At 42.0% G+C, this 25,542-nt stretch overlaps 1 protein-coding gene across 1 annotated transcript in view; it reads left to right on the forward strand.

The window, feature by feature from the left end:
* rrp12 (ribosomal RNA processing 12 homolog) overlaps positions 1-25,542 on the forward strand; it is a 50,708-nt gene that overhangs the window by 15,594 nt on the left and 9,572 nt on the right. Inside the window, exons 8-23 of the mRNA XM_060925909.1 lie at positions 2,416-2,543; positions 2,664-2,762; positions 2,877-2,968; positions 3,062-3,173; positions 3,772-3,872; positions 4,135-4,249; positions 4,419-4,561; positions 10,943-11,064; positions 11,231-11,295; positions 11,409-11,571; positions 16,857-17,011; positions 17,152-17,219; positions 20,073-20,166; positions 20,264-20,422; positions 20,540-20,620; positions 20,711-20,816. Coding sequence (XP_060781892.1) covers positions 2,416-2,543; positions 2,664-2,762; positions 2,877-2,968; positions 3,062-3,173; positions 3,772-3,872; positions 4,135-4,249; positions 4,419-4,561; positions 10,943-11,064; positions 11,231-11,295; positions 11,409-11,571; positions 16,857-17,011; positions 17,152-17,219; positions 20,073-20,166; positions 20,264-20,422; positions 20,540-20,620; positions 20,711-20,816 — 1,803 coding nt within the window. The remainder of the gene's footprint in view (positions 1-2,415; positions 2,544-2,663; positions 2,763-2,876; positions 2,969-3,061; positions 3,174-3,771; positions 3,873-4,134; positions 4,250-4,418; positions 4,562-10,942; positions 11,065-11,230; positions 11,296-11,408; positions 11,572-16,856; positions 17,012-17,151; positions 17,220-20,072; positions 20,167-20,263; positions 20,423-20,539; positions 20,621-20,710; positions 20,817-25,542) is intronic.

Here is a 25,542-nt window from a genome sequence, read left to right on the forward strand (position 1 = left end):
TATTATACCCCCGCAAACAAAGTTGGGGGGGATAGGAATCACCCTGTTCGTCCATCCATGTGTCTTGTAAGTGCAACTCCTAAATGGTTTGATGGATTTTGATGAAACTTTACACAGTTGCAGTATACCACCTGAAGATGTGCATGAAAGAAAAAAATCACAGTCCGATGTTTGTTTCAAAGGGGAGATAATTCAACTTGTTTCCTTACATATGGCAATATATGATGACTGGCTCGTAAGCCGTAAGGGGGTATTCTATAGTGAGTTTACTCACAGTTCTAGTTTGACTTTATTTTGGTATTTGACTCTATTCAGTGGGTCTTGAAATTAACTTTTGTACTATTTTACTCAGCTCAGAGCCACAACCAACTCGGTTACTCTGTCATTTTGCTCCCACTCCAATTCCAAATTTTACTCTCTCAACTTAAATTTAACCATTTTTGAGGAAAATGCTTTTAACTCTGGAAAAACTGCTCAGTCATTTTTCCTGTGTATGCATTACAGTGCACGCATATCAACCGATCTGCTTGTCAGAAATAGAATAAATATTTACACTTACTCAAGTTGATCTTCAGCTGGATCAATTCGAAGTTAAAAAAAAAAAGCACCGCTTATCAGTGTTGCAGTTCTCAAGATTGAATTGAATCGCTGTCCTGAATCATGAATTGATTCGCTGCCCTGAAGTTGAATCGCTGTCCTGAATCATGAATTGATTCGCTGCCCTGAAGTTGAATCGCTGTCCTGAATCATGAATTGATTCGCTGCCCTGAAGTTGAATCGCTGTCCTGAATCATGAATTGAATCGCTGTCCTGAATTATCCGAAATGCATAAAATCTCTATGCCATCTCGCAACAAGTTTTACCTCCAAATAGCCTCAAGTATGTCTGACAGATTTCATCCTGTTTACGGTGGGCATTCCCACTGTAAGAGAAACCAATCGAAACCAAAAGAGTGAAAGTGATTATCATGCCGTTACCATGTGAACAGTCTTTTATGAATGCGTAAGTGGGCACTCCGACGCCGGTGTGACTGAGTAAGGTGACAAGTTTTATGTTTCATCTAATTTAGGTAATTTTAAAAATTATATTATTTGGCAGTGGGCACATAGGAAAGTATAAAGGTTCTGTCAATATGTTTATCATGCTTGTATGATAAAAACTTGCAAAGATATTTATCTAAATACATGACCTACTGTTCTAAACCTGCCGAGCTTTGTCGGCAAAGCTCGCGACCCCAGAGGTAGAGCCCTGCACTCCTGCAGGAGTCCCACGGGACTCGCGGGACCTGCCGCAAAGCAGTGTGGCGCGGGACAAATTTTGAAAGCTCATTGCGGGCGCGGTCGGGACCGGAAGTGCACATATGCGCGCGCGGGCGGGAGCGGTGATAAGCTGCAGTCCCGCTAACTAAAAACGTGCTTGAAATAAAATTTATAAATTATTAATTTATGTCTATCATATATAATTTGTGCTGGATATTTTATTTGGCATTAATAAAAACATTTTAAGATGCCTAAATTTGCAGAGAAAGTCAGATTGCCAGATTGAGTGAGGAATGGCATCTTAAACTTGCCATTGATCACCTTAAGGGGAAATTCTTTGATCACTCTAATGACTCGCAGTTCACACCCAGCTAGCAAGAGAACCATGAGTGAATTGATTTACTTGTTACGTTAGTCTACAACTTTAATCAGAGAGACAGGTTACACAGGGACGGTAGCTGTCCAATCAGAGGCGGCCAAATTTGCATATTACAGGAAGGATTTCTGGGATAGCATTGAGTCAAGCCTACCGTCACTGTGTAACCTGTCTCTGTGATTAAAGTTGTAGACTAACGCAATTCAATTCACTTCTTTTACTAGCTCTGCTTTGCAATAGAAAAAAAAAAAACATTGGTACAAAGCAAGCCCATTCACTTTTTTTTGCTGATCAGAGAATTACAATGGTTTCTCATGTAATAAAAATGTGCGATTTGTGATTAAATATTTTAATCGGTTGACAGCACTAATTATTATTATTATTATTATTAGAGATACTACATGCTGAATTCAGAAACAAGGTAAACAATAACAAACGTGAGCTGTAGATATTTATGCTCAGATCCACTCAAAGTAGGGGGCGGGGCACCATCACGCTGTGTCAAGACAAGAACTTTCCTGAGAAATAACGCGAACATTTGCATCATGCAGGATTTGCGGGCGGGAGCGGGACAAAATATGGCAGGCGCGGGCGGGAGCGGGACTGAATCATAATTTTTTTGTGGCCGCGGGCGGGAGTGGGACTGAAAATCATAATTCTTTGCGGGCGGGAGTGGGACTGCACAATGCGGGCGTGGGCAGGAGCGGGACTGAAAAATCCGACCCGCGCAGACCTCTACCCAGAGGGTTAACCTTCCTGCACTATTTGGAATTTGAACAGGTAGCAAGGAAGATACGACCACGCTGCATGTGCTGGGGCTTCTGAAGGAGCTGATTACTACATTTCCTCTGAGTTCAGTGAAGTCTTGCTGTGAGACTCTTCTTCGTGTGATGACCCTGAGTCACATGGTGAGAAGATATCTGTATTTTCAGTTGCTTCCAGGGTATGGATTTGTATACATTAACAGTGTTGTACTGATTTTTTTGTTTGTTTTTTCCCTTCTTCCTCTTCCCCTCTTGTGTTCAAAGCTAGTGACGGCGGGTGCGATGCAGGCTTTCCACAAACTCTTCAGTGGAAAGCCAAACCCCTCGTCCATGTCTGCAGAGCTCAATGCCCAGATTATCACAGTAAATCTGACACACCTGCAGCATCACACACACACGGATATTCATCCAAGATATTTATATTATTTATTTAATTAATCCTACTTACTGTTTTAATTTGATTTTTCTTTCTGCTAGGCTTTGTATGACTATATCCCTAGTGAAAACGACTTGCAGCCACTGCTAGCATGGCTTGCTGTCATGGAGAAAGCCCACGTCCATTTATCCAGGTAGTGTTTATCGCTTAATTATTGTGATTTATGGATTTATTTACTGTGCGATTCAGTGAGTGGGGAAAAAAAGCTGAAATCTGTTGTGTTTAGCTTACAGAGCTCTTTGAGTCTGGGTCACCTTCCTCGCCTCTTTTCCGCTTCCATGTCCTGTCTCCTTTCCCCACACACACAGGTCATCGCCGCCGCCACACAGACTCTGAAGGTGGGTTATAAATGGTTTTGGATGGTTCTATGTGGTTTATGGACTTTTTAAATTATTATTATTATTATTATTTTTTTTTTTGAATAAGGTTGCATTCTGCATCTATTATTATTATTATTATTATTATTATTATTATTATTATTATCCAGTAATCTGAATCCGGCAGTTAAGCCCTCTGAAGATGTACCATTTATGTTGTTTAGTGTTTTTGATAATCGTTTATATGAATTACTAGTTTTTATTGGAAAAAAAAAATTTTCTTCTCCTATCAGCTTGCTATTAAGCTTGAAATTGGGACCATAGTACAATACATTATTACATAGTTGTAAAGTAATAACGGTTACAGAAGTAAGAAATCATCTACTGTCTTTGTTGAGAGGTTCTGAGCAAAGAAAGCAATGCATTTAATTCTGTGGTGAACAATCAGTAATTTGGGTTTTTTAAAAATATCCCTTGTTATGCCTTTTGGACAACTACCAATTAAAACCAAGAGCTCAGGCACAAAATCTGCTTGTCTACCGATTTGTTCATTCCTGAATTCTGTTGAATATGCCTGTTTGTACTGCTACGGTGTTTAGTCTGATTATTCCTATCCTAGACCCTGCTCAATGAGTGTGTGGCACCTCATATGGCAGAGATCGGGCCTGTTCTACCCAGTGCATCTGCTGGTAATGGGCTTTACGTCTGTAAAATGTTCCGGTGAGTCTTGATTTGTTCAAAATGTATTTTTTAGATCTTTTTAAATATTGACCCTGTAGATCGCCATATATTACATACAGATTGTCCAAAAAGACCTTTTCCCAGTCCAAAAACTCTGTTTCCAAATTCCACCCCATCTAAGCTAGAATATACAGTACATCGACAAGTCTAAATTTAATCCAGCCCAGGTTATTTTTATGCAGCGGATCAAAGTTTTTCCTCACATTCACTCTCTTTTGTGTTGTGTTGTATTGCGTTGCAGTGTTGTGGAGGAGGGCTTGTCCTATCGCTTCCATGCTTCATGGCCTTTTGTGCTGCAGATCCTTGGCTGCTTCTACAAAGCTGCAGGGAAACAAGCTCATCCTGTTATGATGAAGGTGAGAGCTCTGACTTTGGCAGTCTTCAATTTTGGGCATTAACGTTTTGCATTGATGTAAATCAGTATGTTAATTAGTGATTTGAATAAGATCAGCTGGTTCTCTGATAACAGAATAATAATGTAATCCTCAATTGCAATCATTTTATTTGTGTGCTATTGCTTTCCAGAGTCTGCAGTCTTTGAGTGATCTGCGTGCAACGCCACAGTTCCCGTTCTGTGGAGAGTTGGATTTGGCAGTAGGGGGCGCAGTGGAGAGCATGGGCCCACAGGTGGTCCTCAGTGCTGTCCCACTCCTCATCACGGGAACTGAGTGAGTCATTGTGGTGGAACGCCATAGAGTTAACGTTGTACTAATTCAATTTTAGATGACTGGATGGATTGCAACGTTTGTTCATAAAATGCATCCCAAGAAGAACAACAATTTTATTCATCACATGCTTGTGAAATTCCTTTTTGCATTTAACCCATCGGAAGTAGTGAACACACAGATGCGAGCAATGAGCACACACACACATACCCAGAGCAGTGGGCAGCCATGCGAACAGCGCCCGGGGAGCAGTTGGGAGTTAGGTGCCTCGCTCAAGGGCACCTCAGCCCAAGGCCGTCCCATATTAACCTAACCGCATGTCTTTGGACTGTGGGGGAAACCGGAGCACCCGGAGGAAACCCACGCAGACATGGGGAGAACATGCAAACTCCACACAGAAAGGCCTAACATGCTGTTAGGCATTAGATTTTGCTTTTAGGTTAATATTAAAGCAGCAGGAGGGAGGATTTTGGAATTGTGCGTACTCTTTCATAGGAAGAAAAATCATTGAAGAATATTCAACACCTGGGATGTGCTGGACTGTTCTCCACTGCATGGATTGATTACATGGCTGCAAGTGCAGAATCATACACTTTCTGAGAGAAATTAGGGCTGTGTCTCGAACGGCATGACTCACAATTGCTTATTCAAGAAGTCATCAAATAAAGAATAAAATAATTTTATTGGACACAGTGTGACACTTACCGTTCTTGAGAACCAGATGAAGGAGCAAAACGTTTCTCGCTGGGGATGTTGCTATTAAGTTATAGCATGCATGAAAATCCCTCACCTTTCAGCGAAATTCGCCGTTTTGAAACCAAAATGGGTGACCTATGTGAATCGTGTAGATCTGATGAGAAAAAAATTTGGGGGGGGGGGTTTGATATTGACCCAAAGGGCAAGGAGGTCGCTTCGCACCCATAGACAGCTCGTGCCAGTTTGCGCCTCCTCCTCCTGCTTTGATATTGACGCCATAGCGACGAGTACATCTCGCTGCGAAGGGCAAGCAGCATCATTTCGCGCCTCTTCTCCTGCTGGCCAGAGCGTGCACACATCAGTCAGAGTGCAGACCAGACCACCAGAAGCTGGATTGAGTCATCGGACTGAATTTCCTACTTTTTTCAAGCTTTCCTGATTTGCCATCAAAACAAACAAAACTTCCGGCTTGATTACGTCAGCATTCGAAAGAGGGCGCGCGCGTCTTTTGACAATCCCTGTGTCCGAAATTGCTCGCTACTCACTATAGAGGGATTTCACTGACGTCACCCGAAACCAGAAGTAAACAGACCCTGCGCCATATTGGAAGACCAACAAACTCGTGATTAGGGGGAAATAACGGCAGCGGTATGTGAACCCACGAGAATAAAGTGCAGTGGCAAACGATTTAAACAAACAAATCTGAGCTGTTTTATTTATGATTTATTGGCCCAACAGTAGACTTGAAAGAAACCTGTGTGAGACTTGGCAAAAAACTGTGGATATAATGGATAAGTCTGTGCATGATCTGTGGACACTTTGAGGTAAGCAAACGCAAGAAATTCAGATTTAAAACATGCTAAATTGGCCCCAAGTTGATAACTGTATGCGGAGCAAGCCTCCCAGACTTCTACAATTTAATAATAATAATAATTTAGGATGGTTTGGGGCTTGCTCTCCCTCCTATTATATAAATAAAGCATAGTTGTTGTGTAGGCATACATCATAAATATATATGTATATGCCTTAATAGTAACAAAAAGTATTAATTTTTCAACTGAAAAGATATATTATTAAAAGATAAATATCAACAAGATTACCTTGGCCATAACTATGTGTAGGTTATTCTTAACAACAGCTGTAATATCACGAACCAAGCCACTAACAACATAATTGTAAGCCTGTAGCCCTTTGTAGGCTTTCAAGTCATCAGCAGTGTAGGCACTGGGTGTAAACAACAAATAGTTTACAATGTCTGGGTAGCAAACAGATGGCAGAATTGGTGTCAGGTCCTCCTTATGTTTCCATTCTCCCTTGCCGTGAGTCTTATCATATGGGTCAAACCCATCAATCACAGCCAGTTTCTCCACATACCGTGCCCTTTCTGCAGCTGGTAATGTACTCACATAACCAGAATTATCATCCATCGTGTCACTTTACTCTCGCTCATACTTTGTTTTATATTGTGAGTGCATGTACTTGGTCTTCCAATATGGCGCCTAACAAAATCTCGCGGCGCGGTGACGTCATGCGGTAGCCCTCTATAGGGCACTGTATAATGGAGACCCCATTTTGTAGTGCTGTCCGTGCTGAAAGAAATCAAATTAAAAGTCTCAAATTTGATTTAATAAAAGACAGCAGCAAAGAAGAAAGTGTTCAGCCTTGATTTAAAAAGAACTGAAAGCTGCAGGTACTTCCATATCTTGGCAGGCTGAATGGTATGCTGGGGCACCTCTTGCCAGCAGACCAGGATATCCAGAGGGAACTTGTGCGGTTCAGTGTTGACCTGACCATCCCCAGCTTCAAGGAGGGAGAGAGCATCGTGGAGTGGTGGGGTCATGTCTTCGACAAACCAGACAAGTACCCCTCCCTGGGTGCACTGGTTAAGTGTTGCCTCTCCATCTTTCATGGACCTAGAGTCGAGTCCTCATTTAGTCTGATGAATGATGTAATTTATCAAAGGAGTGGCAACATGAATGTGGAAACATTTAATGCAATACAGACGGTCAAGTACACGCTGATGTCCAGGGGGAAGACAGCTATGCAGCTCTTTATAAGGGAGGATGTGAAGTTTGGGGAAGTGGACAGAACATTGTGCAAGAACATTAACTCTGCAACAGCCACATACAAACACCAGCAGAGGGTGAACAAGGAGGAAAAGCAGCAGCAGCAGAGCAAGTATGGCTCTCAAGCAACTTGCAGTGCTCAGCAGGCCAAGAAACCGACTGCTGAAGGAGAGAAGCGGGCAAGGCTGAAACATGTGGCAACTCGGTGAAAGCGGGCCATGGAGACACTGGTGGTCCAGGAAAATAAAAGGAAAAAATGATCACTATTCCTTGTGTGCTCTCCACTTTCTTCGTTCTATTATTTGCATTTTTTTCCAGGGCATAATTTCACTATAACTACATGTATTTGTACTGTATGTCCTTGTGCAAATGCCAATACAGTATACTTAGTAAGGAGGCTATAATATTTATTCTGGGGGAGGACCCCCCAAACAAAACAACACCAGAGGCCACGTCACCACTCGCATACCCTTCTCACCTTTTTCACCCCTGACCCGTTTTCATGCCTGTTATAGGACTAAATACATCATTTTAATTTTAAGCGTAGCCTATCTGACATTGTGCTCTTTTGTAGGTCTGATGTTTGTGTTGATGAACAAGGATGCAAACACCATTATTGAATAATAATAACGATAATGATGCAGTGCAATGAACTCGCAGAAACTTGACTAGCAGACTTGTCACTTATCTATGTTGAGTCACATAAAATACTTTGTTTTGAAATCTCATCTCATTATCTGTAGCCGCTTTATCCTGTTCTACAGGGTCGCAGGCAAGCTGGAGCCTATCCCAGCTGACTATGGGCGAAAGGCGGGGTACACCCTGGACAAGTCGCCAGGTCATCACAGGGCTGACACTATTGGCCCTTTTCCACTACCCTTTCTCAGCTCACTTCAGCTCACTTCAGCCCGACACGGCTCGCGTTTCGACTACCTTAGAGCAGCACGACTCAGCTCGCTTCAGCCCTGCTTAGCACCCAAAACTCGCACAGTTTTGGAGTGGGGCTGAAGCGAGCCAAACCGAGCCGAGTGGGGCTGGGGGCGTGAGGAGACACTCCCCTGTGCACTGATTGGTGAGGAGGAGTGTCCTCACATGCCCACACGCCCCGCGAGCACGCTGGGATCTGTAAACACCGTAAACCCAGAAGAAGAAGAATTACGAATTACGAGAATTTCTGAAGCCTTATGCGCCTCGCCTTATCTATACGCTCTTGCCAGTATCTGTTGGCGTTGTCGGTGACAACAAGCCACAGCACCAAGACCAGCAACACTAACGACTCCATGTCCTCCATGTTTATTGTTTACTATTCGGGTCGTGAGATTACCGCTTAAAAGGTCACTGATGTCACTGTTTGCGCCGCCTAACGACATCACGTGACGTCCACCCACTTTCGCTAACTCCACCCAATATGTCCACCCACTTCCAGTCAGCGCAGTTCAGCGCGGTTGTAGTCGAAATGCAGCTCCAACAGCCCCACTCAGCTCGACTCAGCCCAACTCGGCACGGCACGGCTCAGCCCAACTCAGCCGCGTTGGTAGTGGAAAAGCGGCAATAGACACAGACAATCATTCACACTCACATTCACACCTACGGTCAATTTAGAGTCACCAGTTAACCTAACCTGCATGTCTTTGGACTGTGGGGGAAACCGGAGCACCCGGAGGAAACCCACGTGGACACGGGGAGAACATGCAAACTCCGCACAGAAAGGCCCTCGCCGGCCACGGGGCTCGAACCCGGACCTTCTTGCTGTGAGGTGACAGCGCTAACCACTACACCACCGTGCCGCTGTTTTGAAATCAATAAAATAAATCACAATTCCATCTTACCTTTGAATAGTTTTAAGCCAAACTTCATAGCATCTTCAGTGCTTTTAGGAACAGCATTTTCTTTCATAATTTCTAATTCTTCCTCACTTACAATGACAAAGCGATTGGCCACTATTTTGCCAAGTATCGAGAAATAGTCTGAATCTCTCGACCAATCAGCACATGCGATCTTGTATAAGAAAGAAATGATCAGGTAGTGCAGGTCATTTTAGAGTAAAGCATAAAATTGAAAGAAAAATCTATTTAAAAAATTATAAATTGCTGGATGTTTGTATTGTAACCCTTAAAGGCTATAGGCAACGGTCGGAGGTGAAACGTAGAATATCATCTTTATTGTCTAGAAGAACGACCCAAAAAGCAAATTCAATTTTCCTAGTGTTTAATTTTCACCCTAAAACTGAATAAAACGGTTAAAATATACTGTTTTGCCCAATTTCCGAAGGTTTGTTTACATCTCACTTATGCGCACTTTCACCGCCAGGGGACCGTCATTGTGACGCCATTTAAGCCAAACAGACCGGGAGCAGCTCTGTGTTTAATTGCAAACCGAGCACACGTGTACGGACTTTGGTTGTGTAAAATGTCTGATAGCAATTTTGAAGTAGGAACTCTCCAAATTGAATATCAAGAGGTGAAACCATATATGTATGAACCTATGGCTGTTGTGAAGCAATCGGTGAATGCGGCTCACTGGTTTGACCGTGCGACCTCTGAATCGGACAGCGTCTCGGCCGACTCTGATCGCAGTGACCCCGGACCTCAGCAAGACTCGCGCCCAAACGATTTATCCTGGTAGTTATGATAAATTCTTACTTTCGTCGTAATACTAAATAAGGGCCCTTTTGAAGAATAATTAAACCGCCTTCCCTCGTGGATATAGGGAACGATTACTTGACAGTGTACCAGTAGGCCACATTAACCTGCCATCCGCGGCATTATACTATTTATAGCCTACTCTAAGCGAGGAAATATCCCTTTGTCTCATTTCCACAATGATTGTACAGGATCCCTCAGGATTCTTGATTTGTCAATTGCAAGCAAAAGTAAAAATGTTTACCTCCAATCTTCTCCTTTTGCTTGAGCGTTGCTGCTCCGTTTCTTCTTTAACTGCTTGATTTTGTTTCACGCGCACAATCCACTCTCTCCGCCTCATCTCCCTTTCCGGAAAAAAACAACCCACTCGCTCCGCCTCTTCTCCTTTTTCGGAAAAAGCCAACCCACTCGCTCTGCCTCTTCTAGAAAAAGCCAATCCTCTCGCTCCGCCTCTTCTCCTGTCTCGGAAAAAGGTAAAAACTTTTTCCTGAACCGGTCCCGTTGTTACAGTTCATGGCACAACAATAAGGCATGGTTTTTCTTGGGAAGTTCCTGAACGCATGTCTGCACTCAAGCTGAACGGCAATGTAAGTAAACGAAAGTGGACTCAATTCAAGCGGTTTGTTTGGCGGTTCGAGTGGTCACGAAAATAGCCGAACAGAAATTCGCCACGATCTGCGCTAACTTGTTAATAAGTAGTAATTAAAATAATACTTCTTGGGACCAGAAGAAAATTACAGAGGTTTTTTTTTTAACATATAAAGTTTCAAATGTGCATAAAATTAAAACCGTTGCCTATGAGCTTTAACTTATCTGATACTGCTGCTATTATATACTGCATTATTACATACCAGGAAACCCAGTTTACCTGGTTCAAACTGTTCTCCTGTTATACTAGGTTATCCTCCAGTAAGGAGGTGTGGTGTTCTGATTTGGCCTGAGTGTTGGTTTTTGTGTGTTGTTGTTTGTTTTTCTTTCAGTGATGACCTGGAGTTCCCACGCAGCTGGCTGATCCCAGTCATCAGAGACAATGTAAAGAACACCCAGCTGGCATACTTCACCACTTACTTCCTTCCCCTGGCATCCACACTAAAACAGAGAGGTCAGTGCATTCCCCAAGAGGGCATACACGCACCTTTTTAGAGATTTGAAAAACCTCTGCTTTCATTACGTTACACTCCGAATGCATATGTTGACTTTGTACTTGTGTAAAGTGTTTTTCAGTTTAGATCGAATGTTTTCTGACTCTGATGGATTTTCTTTTCCAGCCGATGAGTTGGAGAAGACGGGACAGAAGCTCGTGGCAAAAGTATATCAGACCTTACAGCTGCAGGTAACATTGACAATCCATACACCTGGTTAAGATTCACAGATGGATTTTAAAGTTATTTCTTGATTTATAAATGCATATACACATTTATATTGTTTGTGATTTTTCTACCTCAGATCTGGTCGATGCTTCCTGGGTTTTGCACTAAGCCCACTGACTTGGTCAGCTCATTTAAGGGAATTGCCCGCTCGCTGGGTATGGCAATCACTGAGCGCCCTGATCTCCGCATGTGTATCTACCAAGGCCTGCGCACACTCATCCACAAGAGCTGTGAGACAGGTCGGTAACTATGTGGCTGTTCAGCATTCAGCGCTGTGCGTGCATGTGTACACACACACACACACACACACACACACACACACACACACACACCCATTATCCAGAGGTGATTTTATTTTAGAAAACTGTATCAATGGGCAATTTTTCGAAAGCAGGAGTCTATTTCCTGTTACTCGATACTATGATGTACACCAAACCCTTCTGGCCTCACCCACACGTCCCTATTACCCCATTCCCACTCACAGTGAAAACCATTTATTTTCTGTTGTTGTTATGCAGGAATGGTGTCCTGTGGGCACAGTTGAAATGTTAATCTACCCCATGGTGACCTAATAACATTTACAGAAATCTTTTATCACCATCAGTTGTGACCAGTCGTGACATAAATGATATTGCAACAGCACTATTTATACTGCCTCAGTGTAGAACAATCAGTGGTGAATTCAAAACCGCAAGCAGGTAGCTGAAACCGTGGATAGGTGCAAACTGCACACTACCGTTCAAAAGTTTGGGGTCACTTTGAAATGTCCTTATTTTTGAAAGAAAAGCGCTGTTCTTTTCAATGAAGATCACTTTAAGGGTGGTTCTCCACCATAGTTGCAAATTGGTGTCACCTCACTTAACAAGTATTCTGAGACCAGGCCTTTAAATAAAATCAGGGTGTCTGTGTTCATATGCCTTCCTATTGATTATAAAAATTAATTGATATTCAATTTTATCCACTCAAATATAATAGTGTTGGTAGAATTTTTCATTGGAAATACCCAAGGGGGTCCAAAATGCGTGTCTCATACATCCCAGAAGGAAAATAAACCCTTGCTGAAAAATATTTATTGGTGTTATTATTTTGTGTCACCCATTTAAATATGATCAATATTGTCCATGCAGCATGAAGAAAAGCACATTTTGAAAATATTTCCAATACTAGTCAGAAATTTTCCCGCCAAGAAATTGATTTTTGGTGTCCCAAGTAATTAAGTCAGTACGCTAACGGTACTAACTAGAGACACCTGGGGAAAATGGACAGAACTATTCTAATGAGATGACTGCAGTGCATTGTGGGAATCCCACAAGTTCAAGGGAGGGAAACATTGAATTTCATATTGTGGTAGTTTTCCAGCATTGTTCAGGTTTGTATGGCAATTTATAATAGCAGTCAATACACTAACACTTCTAGAATGATGTAGGCCCAGCTTTGTCATGAAAACATGTTTGTGCCATGAATGTGAGTTAGAAGACCTTTCAACTAGACTACAATGCACAGGCATCATATACACATCTGCACCCTGGTGACCAGATGATGAACTATTTGTCCATACACTAACAGTCCATACACTAACACCGGGGTCTGTTTGTGTACTGACTCTTGTGTTAGTGTATTGACCAATTTGATAGGATGACAGTTTGATGTCTCTCGATCCCTTTTGTCAACCTACTAGTATATAGGCCTATACCTAGTACATGTATCCTACCAGGATATCTTTAAAGGTTTTCTGATTAGGCCTAGTCAATTTCTGAGAGTGTCCCCGTCACCAGAAATTCCAAGAACTCTAGGCACATGATGATTCCTACATCTACATGGGCCCAACTAGTAAAAAATCACCCAGATTTGGTGTAGTGATTGGGACATTTATCCAGCGCCTGGTGTAGTCATGAATTTGGACATTGTTTGGATTGACTAAAATGTCAAAAGCACGGGCAAATTTAGAAAAGTGAGGAAATGTTAATTAGGCTACTTTATAATTGGTGTCATGAAATGTTGCCTTAGGTTCTTATGTTTTGTTCCTAATTTTGTTAACACATGGTTAATGTTGTTGCCATTTTTGAGGTTCAAAAATTAAATCTATTACTGTTCTGCTCAAATAATCAACTTCGTTGTCTTATTTTTGAACGTCAGTACACAAACATGCTGTCAGTACACAAATGCTGCACCCTTTTAATACATATATTTATTGTTCTATTGTGATAAATATACATTTTCAAATAGAATTATTTATAATAAGGCCCAGATTTGTAATTGGGGTCAGTTATAGGGGTGTGCAAAAATATCGATACGGCGATATATCGCGATACTTTGTCTTCCGATTCAATATCGATACTCAAAATTTGAATATCGATATTTTTTCAAATAATAAAATCATGTTTCAGACGGGTTGTAAATCCAGTACGACTTCCGCACCTCTGCTCCGTGAGGTGTCGCTGTGCCGCTACCTCACTGCAAGGCACTCTTCGTCTTCTCTTTTTTCCCCGGCGGTTGCAGTGAGGAAAAAAAACAGGCAAGCATGGCTGTTAACATAAACCTAGAGACGCCGCCGAACTTTAAGGCAGATGTTTGGAGGCACTTTGGATTCCAAAGGAAAGGAGAAAAAAAAAACAGTGAGCCGGACGAAGAGAATGCATTTTGCAAAACCTGTTTTGCTCCAATTAAATTAAGATGCTCCAATTAAGATGCCCACTGCACTTTTCAATGTGTTCCAGACAGTGTGTTGTTCCTGCAAAATAAGCACAAGTTAAATGTTCTCCGGTATATGTTCTCAAGTTTACAAAGAACAAATTGATATTAGTGTTAGCATTGAAATGTATGTGCAGTCTGCAGTGCAAGTTTTAAGTTTTCATAAAACAATTTGATTCTGCTTGTTAAGCAGCACTGATGTGTCCATGCTTACAGAAAAGTTGATAATACTAGCACAGAAATGGGAATTTTCTGTATGTTGTAGTGAAGCAACTCTTGGTTTTGCCAGCAGTGGAATAGAGACAAATATATGTCTGGCAAGAGCGTGTAGTTATGTATATGAAACGTAATTTTACAGTGGTCAATAAATTCTGATTTTCTTCAGTGACACAGATATCGTGATGTGGTTGAAATTTCTTGCAATATATCGATTATCGCAGAATCGCTGTACTGTGATATTATCGTTATCGTGGGCAAAATATCGCCATAGTATCGTGAGGTATCTGGTGATACCCAGCTCTAGTCAATTACATTTTGATTTTGGTCAGAGATTATGGATTTATTAGGCATTTCAGAGACCTGTTTGTGTACTGACAGAGACAAGGGCAACCTTGACCTTTGACCTTGAATTTTGCCATATCGAGCAATAAGAAGATACTTTGATAAAACTCCAAAATTGGCTACCAGAATTCTGCCTTATGAATTTATCAGTTTGCTCAAGGTCCATATCCCAATTTGCAACTATAGTGGAGAACCACCCTTAAACTAATCAGAAATCCACTCTATACATTGCTAATGTGGTAAATGACTATTCTAGCTGCAAATGTCTGGTTTTTGGTGCAATATCTCCATAGGTGTATAGAGGCCCATTTCCAGCAACTCTCACTCCAGTGTTCTAATGGTACAATGTGTTTGCTCATTGCCTCAGAAGGCTAATGGATGATTAGAAAACCCTTGTACAATCATGTTAGCACAGCTGAAAACAGTTGAGCTCTTTAGAGAAGCTATAAAACTGACCTTCCTTTGAGCAGATTGAGTTTCTGGAGCATCACATTTGTGGGGTCGATTAAATGCTCAAAATGGCCAGAAAAATGTCTTGACTATATTTTCTATTCATTTTACAACTTATGGTGGTAAATAAAAGTGTGACTTTTCATGGAAAACACAAAATTGTCTGGGTGACCCCAAACTTTTGAACAGTAGTGTATATAAAGCTTATTTTTTCCATGTACTCGCATGCCTGTGATAAAGTTTCATTTATAAACTACACACAATATCAACAGTAACTAATAATAAACGAAAAGTTATAACAGTATACTATAAAAAGATACATGAATGTGCGTGCTCTCTCTCTCTCTCTCTCTCTCTCAAATGAACCGGATTCTAACATTTCCACTTAATATATATATATTTTTTTATCATGGTTGTGGTTGGAGATGGATGCAAATGCAGAACCATTATTTACATAGGATAATCAAAGCAACAAAAAGACACCAGGCGTGAAAAGACAACAGTAGAAGTGAGGAACACAAATGAGCATTGGCATGGAAAATAAAGAAATTAAGACAAATTAACAGAAGTTGGGTTTTTTAATAAGGCGAGTAATAAGTGAAATTGTAAGCAGCTGTGCGTGGTTATGTGGGAGCTGTAGTTCGAGGGGTAATGCTTGTATGCTTGAGTGAGTGTGGATACAGTGTATAAGCACTGTATGTACACTGTATAAGCAAAAATGTTGTTATAAATAGCCTTTGCTTGAACAAAACAAATGTTCAGAAACAGGAAGACAACTCTGTCAACAGAGAAATGATACAGTTTGACTTGTGCCATGGTGCTAATTCGCTAAAATCTTGCCTTGGGCTTTTCACAACAATGGACTTGCCATCTCATGAATTATACATTACATTCGGGCTCGCGGGTGGCACGGTGGTGTAGTGGTTAACGCTGTCGCCTCACAGCAAGAAGGTCCGGGTTCGAGCCCCGGGGCTGGCGAGGGCCTTTCTGTGCGGAGTTTGCATGTTCTCCCCGTGTCCGCGTGGGTTTCCTCCGGGTGCTCCGGTTTCCCCCACAGTCCAAAGACATGCAGGTTAGGTTAACTGGTGACTCTAAATTGACCGTAGGTGTGAATGTGAGTGTGAATGGTTGTGTCCATGTTTCAGCCCTGTGATGACCTGGCGACTTGTCCAGGGTGTACCCCGCCTTTCGCCCGTAGTCAGCTGGGATAGGCTAGAGATAATGAGATGAGATGAGATGAGATGAGATGAGATGAGATGAGATGAGATGAGATTTGGGCTCGCATGGTTCACACTCCATAGCATTACATTTAATATAATTAGGTGGGTATATATGGTACCTGTTACTTTTCTGTTCTGGAAGACTAAGTGGGAATGAAAATTGATCTTTTCTGTGCTTTTCCTCATACAGTAATGGATTTCAGACGTGAATAACACTCTAAAAACATCAAACTCTCCGCTACAATATTAACGCAGTGTAGCAAAAGATAAACACACCCATTTCTGCTTATTTTCCTGTGCCTTTGGGGGTCCTAAATGATATCCTACGGTACATGCCCAGGCAGAGGCCCACACCCTAACATAGGCTCACTGTTTTGGCAAAAGATAATATTACTGTATTACTATACAGCTGGCGCAGGAGCCCTCAGTGACTGTTTGTTTATACCACTCCTAGCTGCAGTACATTTACTGTCACTGGCAAAGACGCACTTGCAAATGTCCCGTTAACTAATGTGACAGTCTGAACAGTGGGGTTTGTGTGTATCCCTCTATACACTTGCATACTACAGAGTAATAATGAGCTTGTTTGTCCTTTGCTGCAGATGAGGAGAAGGCGGAAGTGGGCCGCTACGCTAAGAACTTTTTGCCCATTCTGTTTAACGTGCACACACAGCAGCTAGCACCTGGAGAAAGCGACCCATCCAGGCTGGCTGTGCTCGACACCATCAGAGCTTACCTCTCGGTCACCGATCACAAGGTAGCTCACCTTTTTACCTTCTACTCAACCTACTGTAGTTCAAGTCGTATGTAAACTTGATATTCTAAAGAATTATAAGGAATCTAATTGTCAAGCTGGTTTAATAAGTGTGTGTTTTTTTTTATTTTTTATTTTTTTAGATGGTAGGTTCATTTCTTCAAAAAGCCTTGGAGAGGCTGAGCAGTCCCGACAGCTCCGAGTTCACACGGTAAATACAACTTCACATTCCCTGCACACACAGTGTCAAATGGCCTCCAGCTAAACACTGCTTTAGTGCCAGTCTGCTTTTTATTGTACTTTTCAAAGAATTCCTTGAAAACTAGATGAGAGAGAAAATCCTAATTTTGTTTTAATCTTATGAACACTTTTTAAGATCATCAAATGCTGGATTGCTTAACATTTTCCAAAAGTAAAATACAAGAACTATGAAGAAGTGGCCTTTTGTTTTTATGCACCAAAGATGTGGAGTAACCTGCCCTTCATCATCAGGCTTCTTCTCTTAGTATTTTTAAAAAGCTGCTTAAGACATCCTCTTTTTAAGTTTGTTCCTATCTTATTAATCCAAACAATCCCTTATTGTTTACTTTTTTTGTGTGTATTTTATTTGCATTTTTTGTGAAATACTTTGAGCTGCATTTAAAAGTAGACTGCCTTTCAGACTTTTCAGGTTTAGGTCATAAAAATAATTTTCCCTGACACCCAATTATTTTTGTTTAGTGGACCGACAGCTACTGAATTCGAATTCTGGTACAATGAATGAATGAATTTAGAGCCACGTGGCCCTAAATTCTCTATTATTTCTCGCTTCATCATGATGCAATGCGAGATACTACGTCATGCATCGCGTGGTAGGCTTTCCCCGTTTGTACAAGGCATTGTGGGATACAAATTTGAAACAGGAGAGGAAAATGGCGGATGTGAATGAACCGTGAAAGACCGGCTACAGTAACGGAAAGCGAGAAGCAAAGACGTTATGTTGTGAAGGAAAGGAAACACAGGACCAGACTAATAAAGATCGGCGGTCAGCGAGTACCTCAGTGTGATCAGCTGTTCGTTTAGCAACTGAATGATGTAACGGTCAGTGCACAGTCAAGGTAAACCTGTAGATGGCAGTAATGCAACACTGGATGCTGTAAAATCCAAGAGAAATGGATGATGATGACGCCTAAAGGTAAACCTACACATGCGCACACCGGACTTCTCTGTCTGCTTGACTGCAAGAAGAGAGCGATTTCATGTACATTATTTGCTTGGGAATCCGCTCAAATTAAATAACTTCCCAGCCACAGAATGGCCTGGGTTTTTTCCATAGATATTACAGAAACAAACATGTATCACATTGACCAAATTTCAGAGGGAACTAAATTTCACGAAATCGAAAGGCCGTCTACTTTTAAGTGTCTGAAAGGTGCCGTATACAGTGGTGCTTGAAAGTTTGTGAACCCTTTAGAATTTTCTATATTTCTGCATAAATATGACCTAAAACATCATAAGATTTTTACACAAGTCCTAAAAGTAGATAAAGAGAACCCAGTTAAACAAATGAGACAAAAATATTATACTTGGTCATTTATTTATTGAGGAAAATGATCCAATATTGCATATCTGTGAGTGGCAAAAGTATGTGAACCTCTAGGATTAGCAGTTAATTTAAAGGTGAAATTAGAGTCAGGTGTTTTCAATCAATGGGATGACAATCAGGTGTGAGTGGGCACCCTGTTTTATTTAAAGAACAGGGATCTATCAAAATCTGATCTTTACAACACATGTTCGTGGAAGTGTATCATGGCACGAACAAAGGAGATTTCTGAGGACCTCAGAAAAAGCGTTGTTGATGCTCATCAGGCTGAAAAAGGTTACAAAACCATCTCTAAAGAGTTTGGACTCCATCAATCCACAGTCAGACAGATTGTGTACAAATGGAGGAAATTCAAGACCATTGTTACCCTCCCCAGGAGTGGTCGACCAACAAAGATCACTCCAAGAGCAAGGCGTGTAATAGTCGGCGAGGTCACAAAGGACCCCAGGGTAAGTTCTAAGCAACTGAAGGCCTCTCTCACATTGGCTAATGTTCATGAGTCCACCATCAGGAGAACACTGAACAACAATGGTGTGCATGGCAGGGTTGCAAGGAGAAAGCCACTGCTCTCCAAAAAGAACATTGCTGCTCGTCTGCAGTTTGCTAAAGATCACGTGAACAAGCCAGAAGGCTGTTGGAAAAATGTTTTGTGGACGGATGAGACCAAAATAGAATTTTTTGGTTTAAATGAGAAGCGTTATGTTTGGAGAAAGGAAAACACTACATTCCAGCATAAGAACCTTATCCCATCTGTGAAACATGGTGGTAGTAGTATCATGGTTTGGGCCTGTTTTTCTGCATCTGGGCCAGGACGGCTTGCCATCATTGATGGAACAATGAATTCTGAATTGTACCAGCAAATTCTAAAGGAAAATGTCAGGACATCTGTCCATGAACTGAATCTCAAGAGAAGGTGGGTCAACATCCCAGAGTTGAAGCTGTTCTGTACAGAGGAATGGGCTAAAATTTCTCCAAGCCGGTGTGCAGAACTGATCAACAGTTACCGGAAATGTTTAGTTACAGTTATTGCTGCACAAGGGGGTCACACCAGATACTGACAGCAAAGGTTCACATACTTTTGCCACTCACAGATACGTAATATTGGATCATTTTCCTCAATAAATAAATGACCAAGTATAATATTTTTGTCTCATTTGTTTAACTGGGTTCTCTTTATCTACTTTTAGGACTTGTGTGAAAATCTGATGATGTTTTAGGTCATATTTATGCAGGAATATAGAAAATTCTAAAGGGTTCACAAACTTTCAAGCACCACTGTAAATAAAGTTCACCTTAGTTACTACTAAAGCCCTCAGTTACTAAAGAGACTTGCCTTTTATGAAAAAGGTGGTTCAGAAGCATATATAAATAATATAAAAACGAGAATATTAGAAATTTAAATCTCATTTTATAAATTGATGAGACTAAGCACCGTTCAGTGTGCAGCTGCTGTATCTGATTGTATCTGATTGCTTTCCCCAGGCTTACTGTGATGGATTTAGTGGTAGCCATGTCTGCGTTTGTGGACGAGGAGGCTATGGCACAAACATGTGAACAAATCAAACCCCATTTGCAAGTATGGCTCACAGATATTCGGTTTCAAACCATGCAGTCTAAATTTCACTTATAGCTGGTTGTAATGTGTTTGTTTGTGTCTGTGGATGCCTGCTCAGAGTAAGGAGTCTGGTATTCAGAAGAAAGCGTACCGGGTGTTAGAGGAGATGTGTGGCGGAGAGAGAGAACCGTGTAAGAGTTTCGTCATTGCAAATCTGGAACAGCTCAAGGTTGTCCTTCTGGACAGTCTGAAGAGCGCGTCCTCACCTGCCAAAAGAGTAAGAACTCTGCGGGGACATCAGTGTCTGAATGTTTACCCGGATGGTGCTGAAACACACACATATATATATATTACATTACTCTAGCTGACTTTTTTCCCTCCTGTTATTGTACAGCCCAGACTGAAATGCCTTAGTCACATTGTGAAGCAGCTGAATGAAGAACACAAGGACTTCATCACTGCACTTCTCCCTGAGGTAGCGTGCGCGCACACACACATATGATAACCCCCCCGTCTAGTTCTGTGTGTTTCAGGATATTCATAATGCTAATTAATGTCTTATCAGGTTATAATTTGCACGAAGGAAGTCTCTATCGGAGCGCGCAAAAATGCCTACTCCCTCTTGGTGGATATTGGCAATGCTTTTATCCGGTTCTCTGAAAACGCCAAAGGTAAGTCTGATTGATTTTTACACACTGAGCACAGCAAACTGAGTGATTGTAAAGTGTTGTGTGTTGCAGGTTTGTCTTACAGAATAGCTGAGATAAAAGTACCCATAATTCAATAACGCTTGTTATACAAATCAGAACGTATCAGATCGTAATGCTCTGAGAAGATATTTCATTTCTCAGGCTATGTTGGGTCCTTGTTGGTTATGCAAAATTAGTTATCTATCAGAATTGTATAAGTAGTACTTGTCCCCTTTCTGTTAGTGGGGTGGGTTTTGTGGTTTTTTTTTAAAAATCCCGTTTTCTCCCCAATTTGGTCACCTGCGAGCTCTCTCCTATCTTATTAGAGCTCCTAGTCAGTGAGGGTGAAGGCAAATGCATGCTTCCTCTGTGGCCCTGTTCACACCTGGTCTTAAGATCTGTCTCGGTTGATCCGTTCACAAACTCCTAACCGTTTACACGGGATCAGGACACTTCGTCCAATGACCATTTCATCCAATAGTTGAGACATTTTGTCCAAAGCCTTTTTCATACGCACTATCAGTTATTTTATATCTGCGACAAGATCAAGAAAAAATCAGAAACTAAGAACAGGAAACCGAATCGGAAAACCAGGGCATCTACACGGGAGACTAAGGCCGAATCCCATTTCACCCCTTGGACCAACCCCTTGGCCCTTCCCCTCCATTTTGCGCGTTCACGTGAAGGGGTAGGGGTATCCCAATCCCAGTTAACGCAGAGGGGTAGGGGAAGGGGTAGGGCTTCTGTACCCCTCCAAACGGAGATTTTCCTGGAGCAGACTCCGAACAAAGGGGTTTGAGTGACTTCCCACAATGCCATGCGGATTTCAGCGAGATTTCATGCGGATTTCAGAAAGATGGCGGTTCCCGCGGCGAAAGATTGTCATAAATGTATTTTCTCCATTATTTACGTGTTTTAAGTTGTTATCCAGAGGAAACACGCCGCTTGATTCGCTTTCGAGCTGAGAATGAGCAGCGATTTCTGAAATCCAAGCTGCTGCTAAAAAGCTTTGGGAGTGAGTATTGTTTTCGGTTGCTTGACTGCGTACGTTTTGTTCTGTTATTCTCGCTTTTATTGTTTACATGAGTGTTCTGACACCTCATTCTGTCGGATGTGGTGCACGAAGCGCCAAAGATATCCCATTCAGTGGTGTTAGTTAACAAATCACACCCTGCCAGCAGAGATTTCTGTTCTGGCTCTGACTGTAGCGGCTGGTCGCAGCCAATGACGCATTTGGTCGCGTTTTGCTAACGTAAACGCTGACGGAGGTACGCGATGACGTATGCGATCGTTGAAGGGCTATCCCAATACGTAAGGGTTGAATTTCAAGCCCTATCCCTTGTAGCTCAGTTTCAAGGGGAAGGGCCAAGGGGAAGGCGGAGGGGTAGGGGTAGAAATTAGAATTGGGATTGGGCCTAAGGCTCGGTAATGTGCACCGATGTGGCGTAATACTTCACACCAAACATGCGCTTTCTCAGTCTTTATATAGGCACACTAATGCCTCTTGATCATGTGCAGGTGAGCCTCATTAACCGCGCATGTGCGAGAGTCGGCTCGGCGTGCGTGCAGTCCAGAGTGCGCCCGAGAGTCCTTCAGGTGCACGTGCCAAAGCGCGCAGGACTGACACCTACATTATAGTTGGGGCCTCAAAAAAGGATATCTGACAAGTGTGACTCATACGAGTATAGATTTTCTAGGTAATTTGGTCTAATAAAAATGATCTCTCCCCACAAGCGGCCCCAGCCGAACACGCCTGAAGCTGACACTCGCTGATTCCCATCATTTCCGGTTTTGTTTTCATTTTTCAGTGGCGGCCCCCAACATGCGCAAGGAAGGAGTTTTTGTCGAATGTTTCTTGGATTTTATGTGAATATTAGATAAGAACCCATCATTTTGACCACACTTGCCGAGAAAGGTGAGTCTGGGGCAATCTTTACTCGCCATTAGATTTCACAACTTGCATTTGGTGAGTGGCGAGTGGTTAAACTACACGCTGCAAAAATGTGTTTTGCTTCAGTCAAATTCCTTTGAGAATTCTTCCTTTTTTCGAACGAACAAACAAATACCTGAAATATAAAATAATTGATAGTGCGTATGAAAGGCTCTGGACGAAATGTCTTAACTATTGGATGAAAAGGTCATTGGATGAAATGACCTGTATCTGTTTACACATGGCATTTTGAATGTGTCACCAGTGCATTTGTTTTCAGGCAGAAATGTCTAGCAGATCCTATCTCCTGTACCTGTACTGACTCTTTCAAATGTTTTCACTGCATGGGCTGTTAATGAAGCTGCATTCATAGATGCATTCTCTTTATTCATTAGCTTATGGCCCTTTTCCACTACCCTTTTTCAGCTCACTTTAGCCCGACACGGCTCGCGTTTCGACTACCTCAGAGCAGCATGACTCAGCTCGCTTCAGCCCTACTCAGCACCCAGAACTCACACAGTTTTGGAGTGGGGCTGAAGCGAGCCAAACCGAGCTGAGTGAGGCTAGGGGCGTGAGGAGACACTCCCCTGTGCACTGATTGGTGAGGAGGAGTGTCCTTGCATGCCCACACACGCCCCGCGAGCGCGCTGGTATCTGTAAACACCGTAAACCCGGAAGAAGAATAATTACGAATTACGAGAATTATGAAGCCTTATGCGCCTCGCCTCATCTATATGCTCTTGCCAGTATCTGTTGGCGTTGTCGGTGACAACAAGCCACAGCACCAAGACCAGCAACACTAACGACTCCATGTCCTCCATGTTTATTGTTTACTCTCCGGGTCACGAGACTACCGCTTAAAAGGTCACTGATGTCACTGTTTGCGCCGCCTAACGACATCACGTGACGTCCACCCACTTTCGCTAACTCCACCCAATGTGTCCACCCACTTCCAGCCAGCACGGTTCAGCGCGGTTGTAGTCGAAATGCAACTCCAACAGTCCCACTCAGCTCGACTCAGCCCAACTCAGCACCGCACGGCTCAGCCCAACTCCGCCACGTTGGTAGTGGAAAAGCGGCATAAGTGGTGGAGAGCTCTGCTGTTCATTGTAATTGCCAAACAATGATTTACAGATCATCTCGCAGTGATTACATATTTTCCAGCTCAGGTAATGATGCAGTCAGTTGGGCGGTCCTTCCTTGCTGTCTGGGATGCATGTAGATGCTTTTGTGTGATCACTACAAGTATTCTGCCACCGGTTATCCTCTGGTGGTGGTAATACGATGGTGGCTGTTAGGACAAGGTGTTATAGTAACTTGCAGTAACAGGGCTTTCGTTGTATTGGTGTTTTTAAAGTGAACATTTAATCTGTCTTTTTCCAAATATCTGAAAAGAAGAGGTGTTTATATTTAGTGTACTTTTATTGCAAATGTAAATTATATTTGAAGTGGCATAAAATAATTTACATTTTACTTGACAATACCTGCAGGCCCTGTGCACAAGTAAGCATGCTATATGCTACGTCCGTAGATGCATTGTATCCCTGACCTATATATTTATTTATTCATTTATTTATTTATTTTTCTTTCCCTATGGATAAATACTTATAATTTATGGATATTGGATTTGCAATGGATTAAGAGTATGTGGCCTTTCCATAGCCCATGTAAAAGCTACTTCAGATCCCATTACTTGGCCAAGTCAGTCATCATTAATCCAACCCCAATTCCATAAATTTGGGACACTATGTAAAACTTAAATAAAAACAGAATGTGAAGATTTGCAAATCATGGAAACCCTGTGTTTCATTGAAAATGGTACAAAGGTAACATATCAAATGTTGAAACGGAGATTTTATAGATTTTTTTTTTTTAAATATTTGCTCATTTTGAATTTGATGTCAGCAACACGTTTCAAAAAAAGTTGGGACAGGGCATATTTACCACTGTGTTGCATCACCTCTACTTTTAACAACACTCTATAAATGTTTGGGAACTGATCCAATTGCTGCAGTTTTGAAAGAGAAATGTCCCATTCTTGCCTGATATGCAGTTTCAGTTACTCAACAGTTCGGGGTCTCCTTTGTCGTATTTTGCGCTTCATACTGCGCTGAATGTTTTAAATAGGAGATACAGTAGGTCTGGACTGCAAGCAGGCCAGTTCAGCACCCGGACTCTTTTACTATGGGGCCATGCAGTTTTAATATGTGCAGAAAGCGGTTTGGCATTATCTTGCTGAAAGAAGGAAGGCCTTCCCTGAAAGATTTTGTCTGGATGGCAGCATATTGCTGTGAAACGTGTGTGTGTATATATATCATTCAGCATTAATGTTGCCTTCTCAGATGTACAAGCTACTCATGTCATGTGCACTAATGCACTCTCATACCATCACAGACGCTGGCTTTTGAACCGTGCACTGATGATAAGCCGAATGGTCCCTCTTTTCTTTAGCCTGGAGGACGCGGTGTCCGTGATTTTCTAAAAATAATTTCCACTTTTGATTCGTCAGACCTCGGGACAATTTTCCACTTCGCCTCAGTCCATCGTAAAAGAGCTCAGGCCCAGAGAAGGTGGTGGTGTTTCTGGATATTGTTTATATATGGTTTTAACTTGCGTTTGTGGATGCAGAAATGAACTGTTTTCACGGATGATGGTTTTCTGAAATGTTCCTGAGCCCATACAGTGATTTCCACTACAGACATGTCTGCTTTTAATGCAGTGTCGCCTGAGGGCCTGAAGATCACAGGCATCCAATGTCAGTTTTCAGCCTTGTCTCTT

Source organism: Neoarius graeffei, chromosome 7 (genome assembly GCF_027579695.1).
Source record: "Neoarius graeffei isolate fNeoGra1 chromosome 7, fNeoGra1.pri, whole genome shotgun sequence".
Taxonomy (NCBI): Eukaryota; Metazoa; Chordata; class Actinopteri; order Siluriformes; family Ariidae; genus Neoarius; species Neoarius graeffei.